Source organism: Apis dorsata, unplaced genomic scaffold (genome assembly GCF_000469605.1).
Source record: "Apis dorsata unplaced genomic scaffold, Apis dorsata 1.3 scaffold_197, whole genome shotgun sequence".
NCBI lineage: Eukaryota > Metazoa > Arthropoda > Insecta > Hymenoptera > Apidae > Apis > Apis dorsata.
Genome location: NW_006263481.1, coordinates 504,925 through 518,427, shown reverse-complemented (window position 1 = coordinate 518,427; position 13,503 = coordinate 504,925). Strand labels below are relative to the sequence as shown.

At 38.5% G+C, this 13,503-nt stretch overlaps 1 protein-coding gene across 5 annotated transcripts in view; it reads left to right on the top strand.

Moving 5' to 3' along the window:
- The window catches only part of LOC102681021 (teneurin-a), a 401,303-nt gene that overhangs the window by 18,867 nt on the left and 368,933 nt on the right, over positions 1–13,503 (top strand). For all 5 annotated transcript variants that reach the window (XM_006614782.2, XM_031510006.1, XM_006614781.2 and 2 more), the window contains exons 2-3: positions 10,418–10,621; positions 11,244–11,411. In XM_006614782.2, the coding sequence (XP_006614845.1) occupies positions 11,396–11,411 (16 nt within the window). In that variant the 5' untranslated portion in view covers positions 10,418–10,621; positions 11,244–11,395. The remainder of the gene's footprint in view (positions 1–10,417; positions 10,622–11,243; positions 11,412–13,503) is intronic.

Here is a 13,503-nt window from a genome sequence, read left to right as displayed (position 1 = left end):
CTCCCTTATTTCTTCCTCGTTACTCCTCCTTTCTCTTCCCCACCCTCTCCTCCTCCTCTCCTATTTTCTCTTCCTCCTTCCTCCTCCTTTTTTCTTTCTTCTCTTTTTTTCTCTCCCTCTCTCTCTCTCTCTCTCTCCCTGCTTTACTCTCGCGCTCTCGAGAAAGTGATCTCGATCCTCGAGCAAGCACCACGGGCAAACNCCCTCCCTTTATCGTGTGCCGCCTCGCGATAACCCAATCTCTCCCTATCTCTCTCTCTCTCTCTCTCTCTCTCTCTATCTATCTATCTCTATCTCTATCTCTATCTCTATCTCTATCTCTATCTATTTATCTCTCTCTATCTCTCTCTGTCTCTGTGTCTGTCTCTGTCTCTTCTTTTCGTGCGTGAAGGAGGAGGAAAAGTGGGTGGATTGGGTGGGTTCATGTTCGCCCAACGACCGATTAAGAACAGGAGAATGAAGGAAGTGGAAAGGGAAATGAGGGGGATGGGGGAAGGATTCATTTCTAGGAGAGATGGCTCGAGGTACGAGATCGATTTTTTCCGACGATATGCACACCTTTTCTCGTGGTGTACGCATACTTTCCATGCGTGGTGATTTTTTTTTTTTTCATTTTACATGGCAGGGAAACGGCACGCTGGGAAAATCGCGTTGTTGTTGTCCTATTCTCGACGGATCGTGGCCATGAAACGAATATTGTTTTAAACCTCGTGGCCATTCATATGGGAGGATGGAAACGTAATTTCTCTTTTTTTTTTCTTCTTCCTCTCTCCTAGCTCGATGATTGTGCTTATTGTTTTCCTTTTCTATATATCTCTATTTTGAGTCTTCGTTCGTACGCTTTTTTTTTTATCGAGTTTCGTGCGTCATTTCGAGATCGAGATTGCTTTTTTTCTTCTTCTTCTTTCATACATGGATTTTAATTTTTTCTCGATGAGGAAGGGAGAAGGGGAAAAAACACTGGTTTCATTCGCACGAGATGATGGTATTTATTGTAAGGGGAGCAAATTTGTGCAAGTTAAATTTTATTGATCGATACATCGAATAAATTGATATTAAAGTATTGTCAGATTATCATTGTATGGTATCCCTCATGAATTAATAAAAAGAGAGAGGAAAAAGTGTTATTCTTCTGAAGAATTTTTTTTCTATCTTTGAATCTCGCTTATTTATATCAAGTTAATTAAATAATTTAAGTTCGATAGATTTTCTTCATCCAATGATCAAATTTCATTCTCGTTTCGAAGAAATAATTTTCAACGTTCGATTTCTGCATCAATTCTTTCACTCGTTTAATAAGAATAAGAATCGTGGTTTCACAAGTATGAATGCATTAACATATATTGCAATCTTATATAGGTGCACGTCTCTCCCGATATATATTAAATTTCGATATGTAAGGACTCTCGATGAGCGGAATTCCCTCCTACGAGCTCTGTGTCCCGCTTTGGATGGCTCCCCTACGTCGCAGGGTAAAAGCTTCATATTGATTTAGGCTGGTATGAGAGGGAAAGGCCAGCCTCGAACGCGTCGATGCTATTCAAATTTCGGGGATTCGTGTTTAACTTATGGAGGGTGGTGGGCGAGAATTTTCACCGATTGATTTATTACTCGACTCGTTGTAAATCGTCGATCATTCATTCAATTCGAAATATTCGCGAAATATTCGCTCGAAATTATTTTGATTAAGTTGATAGGAAGGATGCAAGAAGAATTTCTAAAAATTTGAATTTGTAAAAAGTAATTAATATCTATAATTTATTTTACCTCTCTACATTACTTTTGAATTATTTTTGCTCTTCCTTACCCCCCTTTTCCCTTGCATTCAATTAATATTTAATGTTGTATTTAATTATTATTTACTGTTTTGCGCCATATTTGGTATAACGTTTTATTATTTTCTCTTTAACCAGCCCCCTTTTTCTCTTAATTATAAATAACGTGAATTGAAATTTTTAGAAATTTTGCAGGCAATTAAATATGCTTTGTATAAAAGAAGAAAGAGGAAAAGTTGTACAAATGAACGAAGGGGGCTAATTTGTCCCCATAAATTATACCATTGTCTATTACGAATAATTAAAAAAAAAAAAAAAAGAAAAGGAACGAAGCGAAATGATTCGAAAAATCATCGAAATTTCGATGAATTCATCCATTCTTCGCACGATTCTTTCCATCAACCATCTCTTTATCGCTAATTTGTATATTTATCGGCGAGGACCGATCACGGTTAAGCAAGTTTTGGATGCGCCAGCAATTTGCCGTAACCCCAATTTATCTTCCGACAGTCATATTTCATCGCAACCCTCGTCGAATGCCCCACGTTCGTTAGCCGAAACGCATAAAATTACCGACGTTCCAGATTAATCGTCAGGTTTCACGATCGAAGGGATTCTTCTCGAACGTAACACTATTCGCAACTAATTAGAGGAGTTCGTCGACTGCCGCGGATATCGTGGATCGCAATTAGATCGCACTATTCATTTTGATTGTCCGTTCGTATCGATTGCTCGCCCATTCAATGTTTTCTTGTTTTACCTGTCTTATAATTTCCTTCCAAAAAAATCAACTTTTAAAATAGTTATGCAAATACATAAGTAAATTTATTAACTGTTTGGATAAAAAAAATTATTTTAATTTAATTACGCTACTAACTATTTAATAATCAGAATGGTATAAAGTTAAAGAATTAATTAATAAATTCGGATCAAAAATTTTTCCAAGTATGATCAAAAAAAAAAAATCTATTATAAATTGTTTCTCAAGCAATATAAAAATAACACGAAGATAATAAATAAAAAAAATAATAATAATAATAAATGCACGATCTTGAACAATTGCGGAAAATCAGAAACAATTGCCTCGATTAACCCATTACGTAACAATTCCAATTCAACACTTCCAACGCCGCCACTTTCTCACCCTTCACGACAACCAAATCTCCCTCCATCAGTCCCCCTAAGATTCTAATACTTGAAACATCCCCCCTAACATCTTAACACTTGCCGGCCGGTCCCTAAATCGCAGCTCGTAAATTTTCCTCGGCGGTGGAGGCCACAATTTTCAGCGAGAGGCGATCCCGAGTTTCCTGGAACAAGCCCCTCAAAGATTGATCCCGGGGCGGGCAGTGGCCGGAAGCGGAATTCGCAGCGGCCCGTGTCTTTGACCGAGTGCGAGGGGAGGGGGAAGGGGGAGGGAAGGCTTTCTTCAGCTCGACGGGAATTCCTTCCGTGGCCGAGGACCGTCGCGGCCCCCCGAGGGGGTGGATTTTGTTTGCGGTGGACCGTTGCCATGACAGCGCGGCCGCCCGGTCATCGAATGCACCTTGGACGCTCGCTTTCCGTCGAGCTTGCTTGGAAAAGTTCGCCGCCCCCGGGGGAACCCCCGTCGCGCTAATTCCGTTTCACCGATTCGCAGGATGTGTACAACTTCCGTGCCGTGGATACGGCTGGAATATTGAATGAATTGTTGCAAATTGATGTCTTCTGTACGTAGCAAGTTGAAAGGAACGTTTATTGGATGGTTATGCGTATCAGGAGAGGCCAAACTTTGTGTGCAAACTTGTTGTGCAAAAGTTCGTGTATATATATATATGTTAAGAATAACGAATGAATTGTTGCAAATTGTTGTCCTTCGTGAGAATTGAGAGAAAGCGTTCATTGGAAAACGAAAATTTTGAAAATTTGTTCAAAAAGTTTTCGTGCAAATTCAATCTTCGAGAAAATTCAATCTTAATCTTATAATCATCACGTTTTATTATTTTAGAGAAAATAAAATCATATTTTTATTTTATTTTTATATTAGATACAAAATTAGTTTCCATTATTAGCTAAGCGATTATTGCAATCTCACGATAGATTTTCAAAATATTCAATTTCCAAATATATTCGTATATTTTCGCTTCGATAAATCGTTACAATGAGATCAATTACGTGGACAATTATAATTCGCGAAATCCATTAGACCTGTCAATAAAATCAGACATAACCTCCAAGAACATCAGATTACATCTACCTTCCTACCGTAGAGTCAATACCACGTCGATATCGAAATAATGAATACTTTATCGACCGATAAAATATAGCTATATAGAGGGAGCGGTCCTAATCGTTTCCAGCAACGTATTATGTCCAATCGAAGGAAGGAATCGAAGAAAAATAGTCGGCTCATTTTTCATCCTTCTCGGTACATTGTCTGCCCCTTCGTGAACGGGACACCGCGAAAGGGGATCGAACGAAGTGAACTCCTCTCGAAATATGACGATAAATCGAGCCACCGTAATACTATGAACCGCATCGAATCCAAAGGTTCTGTTATTTGTTTCGAGGACTCCGTAAATACGACAGAATGATTGACGGATTTTGAGGGTCTCGCAAGATCGTTGTTGGAAATAAAAGGCAAATAGTGGCGCTTGTTGCGCCACCATGGACATTGTTCTGAGATACTCCGTGCTCGAAATAACGGCAAACAACAACGAACCAATATTTCCAATCAACGCCAGCTCGGTACAATAAACAAGGCATGGCGATGCGAGCGCCACCACCGTGTATCAAAGCGATTCTATGGACTGGCCACGGCCTACCGAATGAATACGCTCCAATACTATTATTTTTCTGCCCCTGTCCTCGAATACGGGGGCCGATTTAGTTTTCTGACCGGAAGTGTGAGCGACAGCGACAAAACTGACCGGCTCTGCTATCGATTTTATTACCCGACTCGCGTACCACGCGTCGTTACACGTTCGACAATACGCGACACGTGATACCGTGGAATAAAGAATAACCATGGACAAGGTTGATGGCGGGGGCAGGAAGAAATAGGAGTATAGTGTCGAGTGGTACTATCATTTTTCCCTGTATGTTGAGTGCTCGTTAGCGATGGCGAGCACATAAAAAATGGACTTGAATTTTCATAAGTATGATGTTCTTTTTTTTTTTTAGATGTATCACGTAGCTTGAGCAATGAAGCTTGTTATTAGATTATATTTTCATTGGAACGATGTATGAGATATTCTTTAGAACAATACTTTTTTTATTCATTCTATTATTAATTATATTAATTATACATAATGTAATTTAAATTGAGGAACGTCACGATTCACAGATTCCAGGGTTTCAAAGGTTAAATATATTTCCAACAAGGTGTTTCAAAATTTCAACATTATCAAAACAGTCAATCTACCGATAAAAATACAGTCGATATCCGCGATACGATCCCAAACACATCCCAATATCACACATACCGACCGGGCAACCGAGAAATTCATAACCTACGAACGTCGCACCTCGCAATTTACACGAGTATCCAAAAATATCGCCGACCATCTCCCGATCCTAACCTCCACGACTTTTGCGAAATCGTATTTCACACAACTTTCAACATCCGCCCCGAAACCTGCTCTCGCTTGTACACTGTATAAAGCCGGAAGCCAGGGCGAGAGCGCAAATTAGAAAATCCAATCTATAGAAAACGCGGCCAACGAAATTGCGAGAACGAGGCGTAAGAAACGTCACTGGCGCTCGTGGGGTGGGGTAACGGTGGGAAGAAGAGCGGAAAGCTCGCGAAAAGGAGAGCTGGAGAAATGGTGGAAGGAGGGGGAGGAGGGGGGAGAAGAGGGCATAACACAATTACATGTGGGGCTGAGCTTGCTCTCGACCTTCCGGCTAAGGGAACGAGGGAAAGAGCCGAACCGGTGGGTGGCAAGATTGAATATGAAAGTTTAATGCGAGCAATATCAGCGCCGCTGCCCCGGCCCTCGGCTACTCGCTTTCTCAGACGTCTCGAGCTATCGCGGCTGCCCATCTTGCCCCTATCTCTCTTTATATCGTGGCCACGATGCCTTCTTCGCTGGATTCGCTTCCGATCTTTGATCTCGCGGGCACGTTGTCGCGATGAAGCGGACCGAAATGGGCATTTTGAGCGAGATTGAGATGTAGAAGGCCAGCATGAAATTCGTGAAATTGTCGGGAAATGAGAGGAGTTAAATGTGTTAATAAGCGACCCATTTTAGGTTAGGTTTCGAGTTTAGAAGTTTGGTTTTGGTTATGATATTTTAGGGTGTTTTTTTAAGTATTTTGGAGAAAAATTAAAGTAATTTTGTTTGATTAGGTTAAGATTCAGTTTCGTCTTATTTTAATTCTATCTGAATACCGATTTGATGGATATTTTGAAGGTGTTTGAAAGTGTTTGCTAACAATAAGTATAGATGTATAAGTAACGTATAAGCTTGTTTTGAATTCTGATGAATAATACTTATAAAGTGAGATAAAGGTTATGTTGTTTAATGTACTGAAGATGTTTGAAAGTGTTTGCTAACAAGTATAGATATGTATATACGTAATGTATGAGCTTGTTGTTTTGAATTTTGGTATAAAGTGGTGCACGTATAAAGTGAGGCAAAGGTTATGTTACATAATGCACGAATCATTTTCAATGAAACATTTTGCAAAATATTATGTGTTTAATACTACTAAAAATCTTAATGCCTTATATTAAACATTTTAACGTAATGTATAAATATAAACGTAATTCTTAGAACGTATTGCAATACGTTTTACTCTTCTCGACGAAGTAATGAGCATTCAAGAGCATTCTTTCATAACGCCCAGTATAAGAATACTTGCAAAACCTTTCTCTCTCTCTCTCTCTCTCTCTTTTTCTTTCTGGAGCAAAACTTTACCGGGCCGCAAAATATATACGCACAATTTATTTACAGTCCTCGAAACTCTCGTCTCCCCTCTCGTTTCTCTTTCTCTGCCCTGTAGACAATTCAACGGCGGGAAGAAAGAGCAATTAGATGGACAGAAATGGAAACGGAATGGAATGCTGATTACCGTTTATACCGGGAAAGATAATTATCAATTAAAAACTAACTTTCGCGGGATATTTTGCTTGCGGATGGAATTCACGGTCTCGCTAAGGCGTTTAGTGACTATGCCTTCGGCTATTTGTAAAACTTTCCTCATTAATTACCGACAAGATTCAATCCCCTCATCTCTTCCATACTAAACCCCACCCCCCTTACTCTTTGGTCGCGCCCATCTTTTCCAGCTATCTTGCTACCCTTTTGTCCTTCGCGGTGGAACAAAGTTTAATGGTATATTACATCGTGCGTTCCTTGAACGGGCAATTATCCGCCAATTAACGAGACGAATATCGATGCGCCTGTTTTCCAATTGAGTTAATAAGCTATGACCAAACGTTGTATCGAGAAATAATGAATTGGCCCGTCGTGATAAGGGCAGCGTTAATTATTGACGAAACGAATTTAAAAAAGCAGGACGAATGTATCAAAAGAAAAAAGAAAAGAAGGGTTATAATATATTTTTATCATACGAAAATGATATAAACGGTAATATAATTTGAAATTACGTTAAAGATCCGTTTGAATCGGTTCGAAATTATGTTAAAAATTGCCCTCGACGTAATATGGTGAAGTTAAATAGCGAGCAAGGATGAAAAGAGCAGCGGAACATCGCTGATCTTTTTAAGTACTTGGCTACGTAGTCTCACACCTCTTTACACCTCTGATAAATAGGAGCGAGGCTATCGAAACACTGGCTTTAACCATCTTCCTAATCCAGCCAACGAGCCAGAGTTCTTATCCCCTAACGTTTCCCTGATCCATCGTAACTTTTTCACACAACCAGACTGTTTTTTCGTATGGTTCGCCGTTTTAAGGATTAGCTAAATCAAGATATTTTGTAACGTAACACCTCTCTGATTTTCTGTTTTTGTTCTCTTATATTTTAAGAGTACTTAAAATTATACGAATATAAATCTTTTTATATTGGTATAAGATAATACTTGATAACATTTATAATATTTAATTATATATTTTATAGAATCATGGTTGAATAATAATATTAAAGTATTATCAAGAAATATCATCATTTTTATTACATAACACGTTGTACATTGCATAATTACAAAAACAAATAATACATTAACTGCTTCTCACAATGCTATTGTTAATCAAATAAACCTAACCTCTAATTTTATTCCAAATAATAATATTAAAGTATTATCAAGAAATATTATCATTTTTATTACATAGCACGTTGTATATTGCATAATTACAAAAACAAATAATACATTAACTGCTTCTCACAATGCTATTGTTAATCAAGAAATAAACCTAACCTCTAATTTTATTGCAAATAATAATATTAAAGGATTATCAAGAAATATTAGCATTTTTATTACATAACATATTGTATATTGCATAATTACAAAAACAAATAATATATTAACTGCTTCTCATAATGCTATTGTCAATCAAGAAATAAACCTAACCTCTAATTTTATTCCAAATAATAATATTAAAGGATTATCAAGAAATATTAGCATTTTTATTACATAACACATTGTATATTGCATAATTACAAAAACAAATAATATATTAACTGCTTCTCACAATGCTATTGTTAATCAAGAAATAAACCTAACCTCTAATTTTATTTCAAATAATATTAAAGGATTATCAAGAAATATTATTATTTTTATTACATAACATATTGTATATTGCATAATTACAAAAACAAATAATACATTAACTACTTCTCACAATGCTACTGTTAATCAAGAAATAAACCTAACCTCTAATTTTATTCCAAATAATAATATTATCTTGATAAAGTATTATCAAGAAATATTATCACTTTTATTACATAGCAAGTTGTATATTGCATAATTACAAAAACAAATATATTAACTGCTTCTCACAATGCTATTGTCAATCAAGAAATAAACCTAACCTCTAATTTTATTCCAAACAAAGGCGAAACATTATATGTGTATGTCTCATCTCAAAAATATGTCAGAATGAAATGCGCATAGTATTCAATTAAAACGAATCATATCCTCCAAAGAACAAAATCTTCGTACAATCCGTTTTGGATTAAAACAGAGTCACGTCTGTTGAACCATTGAACCGCAATCTAAATGTTAGATATTACGCTTAAATCAAAGTATCGTCGAATCGAGCTACGTGTACTGTCATTTTCGCGTCATGGACCATCAAGCGTCGTCGACAAGAATATTCCGACGGCTGATGAACCATTGGCTGCTGTGATGCGCGCCGATTGTCACAGCCAATAGGTAGCGCACAGGATGCCTGCGCGTAAACAGGATACGATGGTACGTGACGGGTGTCGTACAAGCCCACGAGTAACGATTCGAGTGAAATTGGAATGATTCGAAGCAACGGGTATCAGGTGTGACGTGTAATATGTTTTTTGCTACATTTTCGTTGTTCTTGTGAAAGGTAAGAGACTGCAAAAAACCAGTTTACCTCTTAAATGATCACTATTCATATATATATGTAGATATTTTCTATTTTCTGTATTTCTATTTTCTACATTATAAATAAGAAATGTTAATAGTTATTATAAACAGAATTTAATTATTTCTAATTTTGTTTTTTTTCATTTTTGGTAATTGATTAATGATTTACATTATACAACGGTATGGAAACTATATTTTATTTTTCTTACCACGATGTTTGAGAAAGAAACGTATCCAAATCGTATCGGAATGTTTTCGCGATAACAGCGCCGTGGCGATTCAAGGAACTTATGCTCGTAGCTTAAGCAAACGCGGAGTTAAAGCAACGACGTGAATCGAAGTGGCTGTGCAAGTTGAAACGGACGAAAGAATAGTTTGACGAGGCAAATCGAAGCTTTCCAAGTAAACGCGGCAATAAAACGAAATGATAGCCATATCGCGAAAGCATGCCATTCTCGAGATGGTCTCTCAACATACGCCCTCTACCAGCTGAAACGTGCGCTAACCGTGTCGATGACTACAGCCACGGAGCTGTACACAACGCTAACGTCCATAAGTCATGAACGACGACGAAATCAGGAATCTGTCGTTCGACGATCACGTTTACATCCCGGCTTGATCTTGAACAATCATAGGGGGTGATACTCACTTCGATTCGATGGACAAGCCGATAACAATGAGGCTGCATTTAAGAGCAGACGCGTTGGGATAGGCTCGACGTGGCCCGCTGAGGATACAGCCGACCCTTTGTCTATGAGTTAATGGAATCTAGTGGGAAAGGAAATCGAGGGGGAGTTTAGGGATGCTTGTTTTGGCGAGGAGAAAATTAATAGTCTTGAAATATCCGCGAAATATAATCTAAAAAAGGCAAAATATTTGTATTTTAATTAGTAAAAAGAAAGTAACGATAAAAATAACTTGATTCTATACATTTTTTGAAGAACAGAATAATTTTTATTATACGATAATAATAAAAAAAACATATAAAAACATGTCTTGTAAACTCAATTTTAATTTTTTGATACATCATTCGCCTCCAAAAACTGTGCGCATCGTTCAAAAAATCAAAATCCTCGAAATTACCCCTTTGGTCAATGCGAAACGCTAAAAATCATGCAAAATTTATTGCTTGCAGGTGTTGGTGACCGATCGTATCGTACTGGGTCGGACACAGAGGGCGCAGCGACCACCGATAATCCGACAACGCCGTTTCCAACGCCACCACCAACTTTGACGCCGAATCATCGACAGGCGTCTCCGTTTCCCCTGGAGAATACCAACTCCCGCCGGCATCATTACAACGGGAGCATATCATCGGAGAGGTCCCGCAATGGCAACGGTGCGGAGTTAATTAGAGGCACGAGCGGAGTTACGTTCGCTGATGCGCTCGCGCGCTCACGCTTCCAATGTAGACGATACTTACAAATGTCACGAGACGAGACCCGTTATGTTGTTGCGAGTCGACGTGATTAATGCAAGAGAAACGCTCGCTACCATTGGTTCGAAATAACATTCGTGATATCTCGTCTCCGGCTTTTGTAAATATTAACCTTTCGCTGTATCGACAATTTACGTAGTCCGTCGCGATGATCGTTCTTTCAGAATTACTAAAAATGCGCTTAAACGTTGCGAGTTTTTCGATTTTCAATTCGAACAGTAACATTGAAAAATTTTTTTTATTTCTATTTTTTCTTAGAATTATTCGAATAATATTGTTGAGAATTTTATTTCCTCGACTTTTTCGTCTCTGTCTCTCTCTCTCTTTCGCTCTCTCTCTTATTTTTATCTCTTCTCTAAAAGAGAACTGTCTAAATAAACAAGCGCAGTCATTCAAAATTTATATTTCCCTTCAAAAGCGCGTACCATCTTCAAATTCCGCTTCGCTTTGACTGCCGGAAGTCTCTCTTCGAATGATATTCTAATGTACCCAAAGATATTCCAACGATTCTGATACATCGCAGGTGAAACGGTTTATGCGGCGCCATCGAAAAAGACGAGCACCGGTGGAGGGACCTTGGGGCGACGAACGCGACGAGGTCACACCAGTGCTTTGAGCAGCAGTTCCACAGCCAGCGATCGTTCCGAAACCGTCTTCCCAGACGAGCATTCTCGTATGCATCTTACCAATGGTAAGTGTACCTCTCCGCCCATTTCTGTTTCTCGCGTCATTATCATTGCCTGTCATTGCATCATGCACCGTTTGTCGTATTATTTTGTCCATTGCATGCGGTCACTCCATCTGGCGGGAAAATCGAGAACATCACGCTGTACGATATAACGATATACATTAGAAACACGTGATAAAATTGTGTACAAGAAGGTTGGCGAGGTTTGCACAGTTTTGAGAGTAAAAATATGGACACGAAAAAATAAAGATATAGGATATTGAGGTTAAAATTTGAACATTATGGAGGACAATAGGATTAAAACACATTTCACTTTAGATTTGGAAACGTTTTCAATCGCGTATTTAGAACGATCAAATAAGATAATAAGCGGAATTACGCACAAGAGAGGTTAGAAAATTTGTAATCGGATTTCAAAATCGGAGAAGTGTGAAATTATATGCGTAGCGTGTTGAAAATCATCACTATTCTCGATCGATCGATAATTTTATTGAGATTACAAAGAATAAAATTATACGTACTTTTAGTAATCGAGGCATTGTAATTAATATAATTTCTCAAAATTTTGTCAAATTCTCAATATGCTCGATACATGTGGAAGCAATAAAGCGAGACCGCGATAGGTCAAGACGCTTATCAACCGCGTTGAAAACAACGAGGTTAGGAAATCCTTACGATCGAATATCATCGATAACAGAGTTAGAAAATCCACATTTCGAAACATTGGGTAGTCGCGCGCGGATAAATTCATTGATTGCCGCGAGCACAACCGGTCCCGGAAATCGCAACGTAAAATTTCCCGCGGAGCGATAAGTTAACGATCCGTGCCTCAAATACGATTACCAGACTAACAGGATTACCGGCTGGTATCGAGCCCCTGGCCGGAGTTAAATCGGGTTTCGTGTAAACGTGTTCCTCGTTAAAAGCTTAATATTAATAGTCACCCCGCTCGACCGGAAGAATCTGCGATTTTTATTCAGGTATTGTTCCTCGTATGTATTCGACGTCGTTCTTCCACGTCCAATAGTTATTGATGGATGTCGAAGTTATGGTCTTTTAAATTTTTAAGATTTTTTTTTAAAATTATTTTAAAAAAAATTATAAATATGCAATTATAAATATTATTACAAATTTTTGAAATTGAATTGTAAAAATTAATAGATAATGAATACAAATTTCGAAAAGATTTTATTCGATAAATTTTTTTGAGAAGTTGAAATCAAATAAACCACCAAAGAATTCATCGAGAGAATTTAAGTTCTCCTAAATCTTCACTATGGAACAATTACACTCGATTTGCACGATTCTGAGGTACCGTAATTGCAAAGCTTCGCGAAACGGCCGTAGGCGAAAAGAGAGAGGGATCGTGAGATCAAGGCAAATGTTTCAAAGGGCGCGCCACTGTTCCGCCGGTTAACAGTGTCGTAATCGGCAAACTGCCTTATGCGCCGGCTCGTTAAATAACCAAGGGACTCTCGGTTATGAGAGTTAAGTTTGCTGTTGCGCGATTCAGTATTGTCAGCTCGTCGATATAATCGGTCATGAAATTGATCCAACGACAATATCGTTTGCTTTCTACGTTTCCAAGCAAACCAATAGGCCATATTCATAAGTTGAGAAACACTTCAACTTTCCAGCCATATACAAGGAATAATAAAAAACAATTGATAATATTTCCGCTGCCTTTAGCTCGTTTGGAACGGGTTTGGAGTGGGGAGCGAAGAGAAGAAAGCAGTGGTGGGGACAGCCGAAGAGTCTCGAGCGTAACCGAGTTAGCAGTTGCGAGCAGCGAGGCCGTGTTGGTTACCACGTAGGTCAGCATAGAAGTTAGCGGAACGGCTATATTGTTTCGGAATGTCGTGGGTATTTAGGCCTAGGCTGGTCGCGGGACAACGTTCGCCAGTGTAACGCAGTTTTAGCGTTACCACGGAGATGAGAAAGTAGCTTTGCGGCTTCTCGAGTTCCTACCCTATCGTGGCCCGACGTCGTCGAGTTTTCGACGTGGTGGTCGACGAGTCTGGTTGCCAAACTTTTAAACGAAATTTCGTCGAATCTCGTTTAGCCGGGGTGTTTCGTTGACGCCGGAGCCCCAATT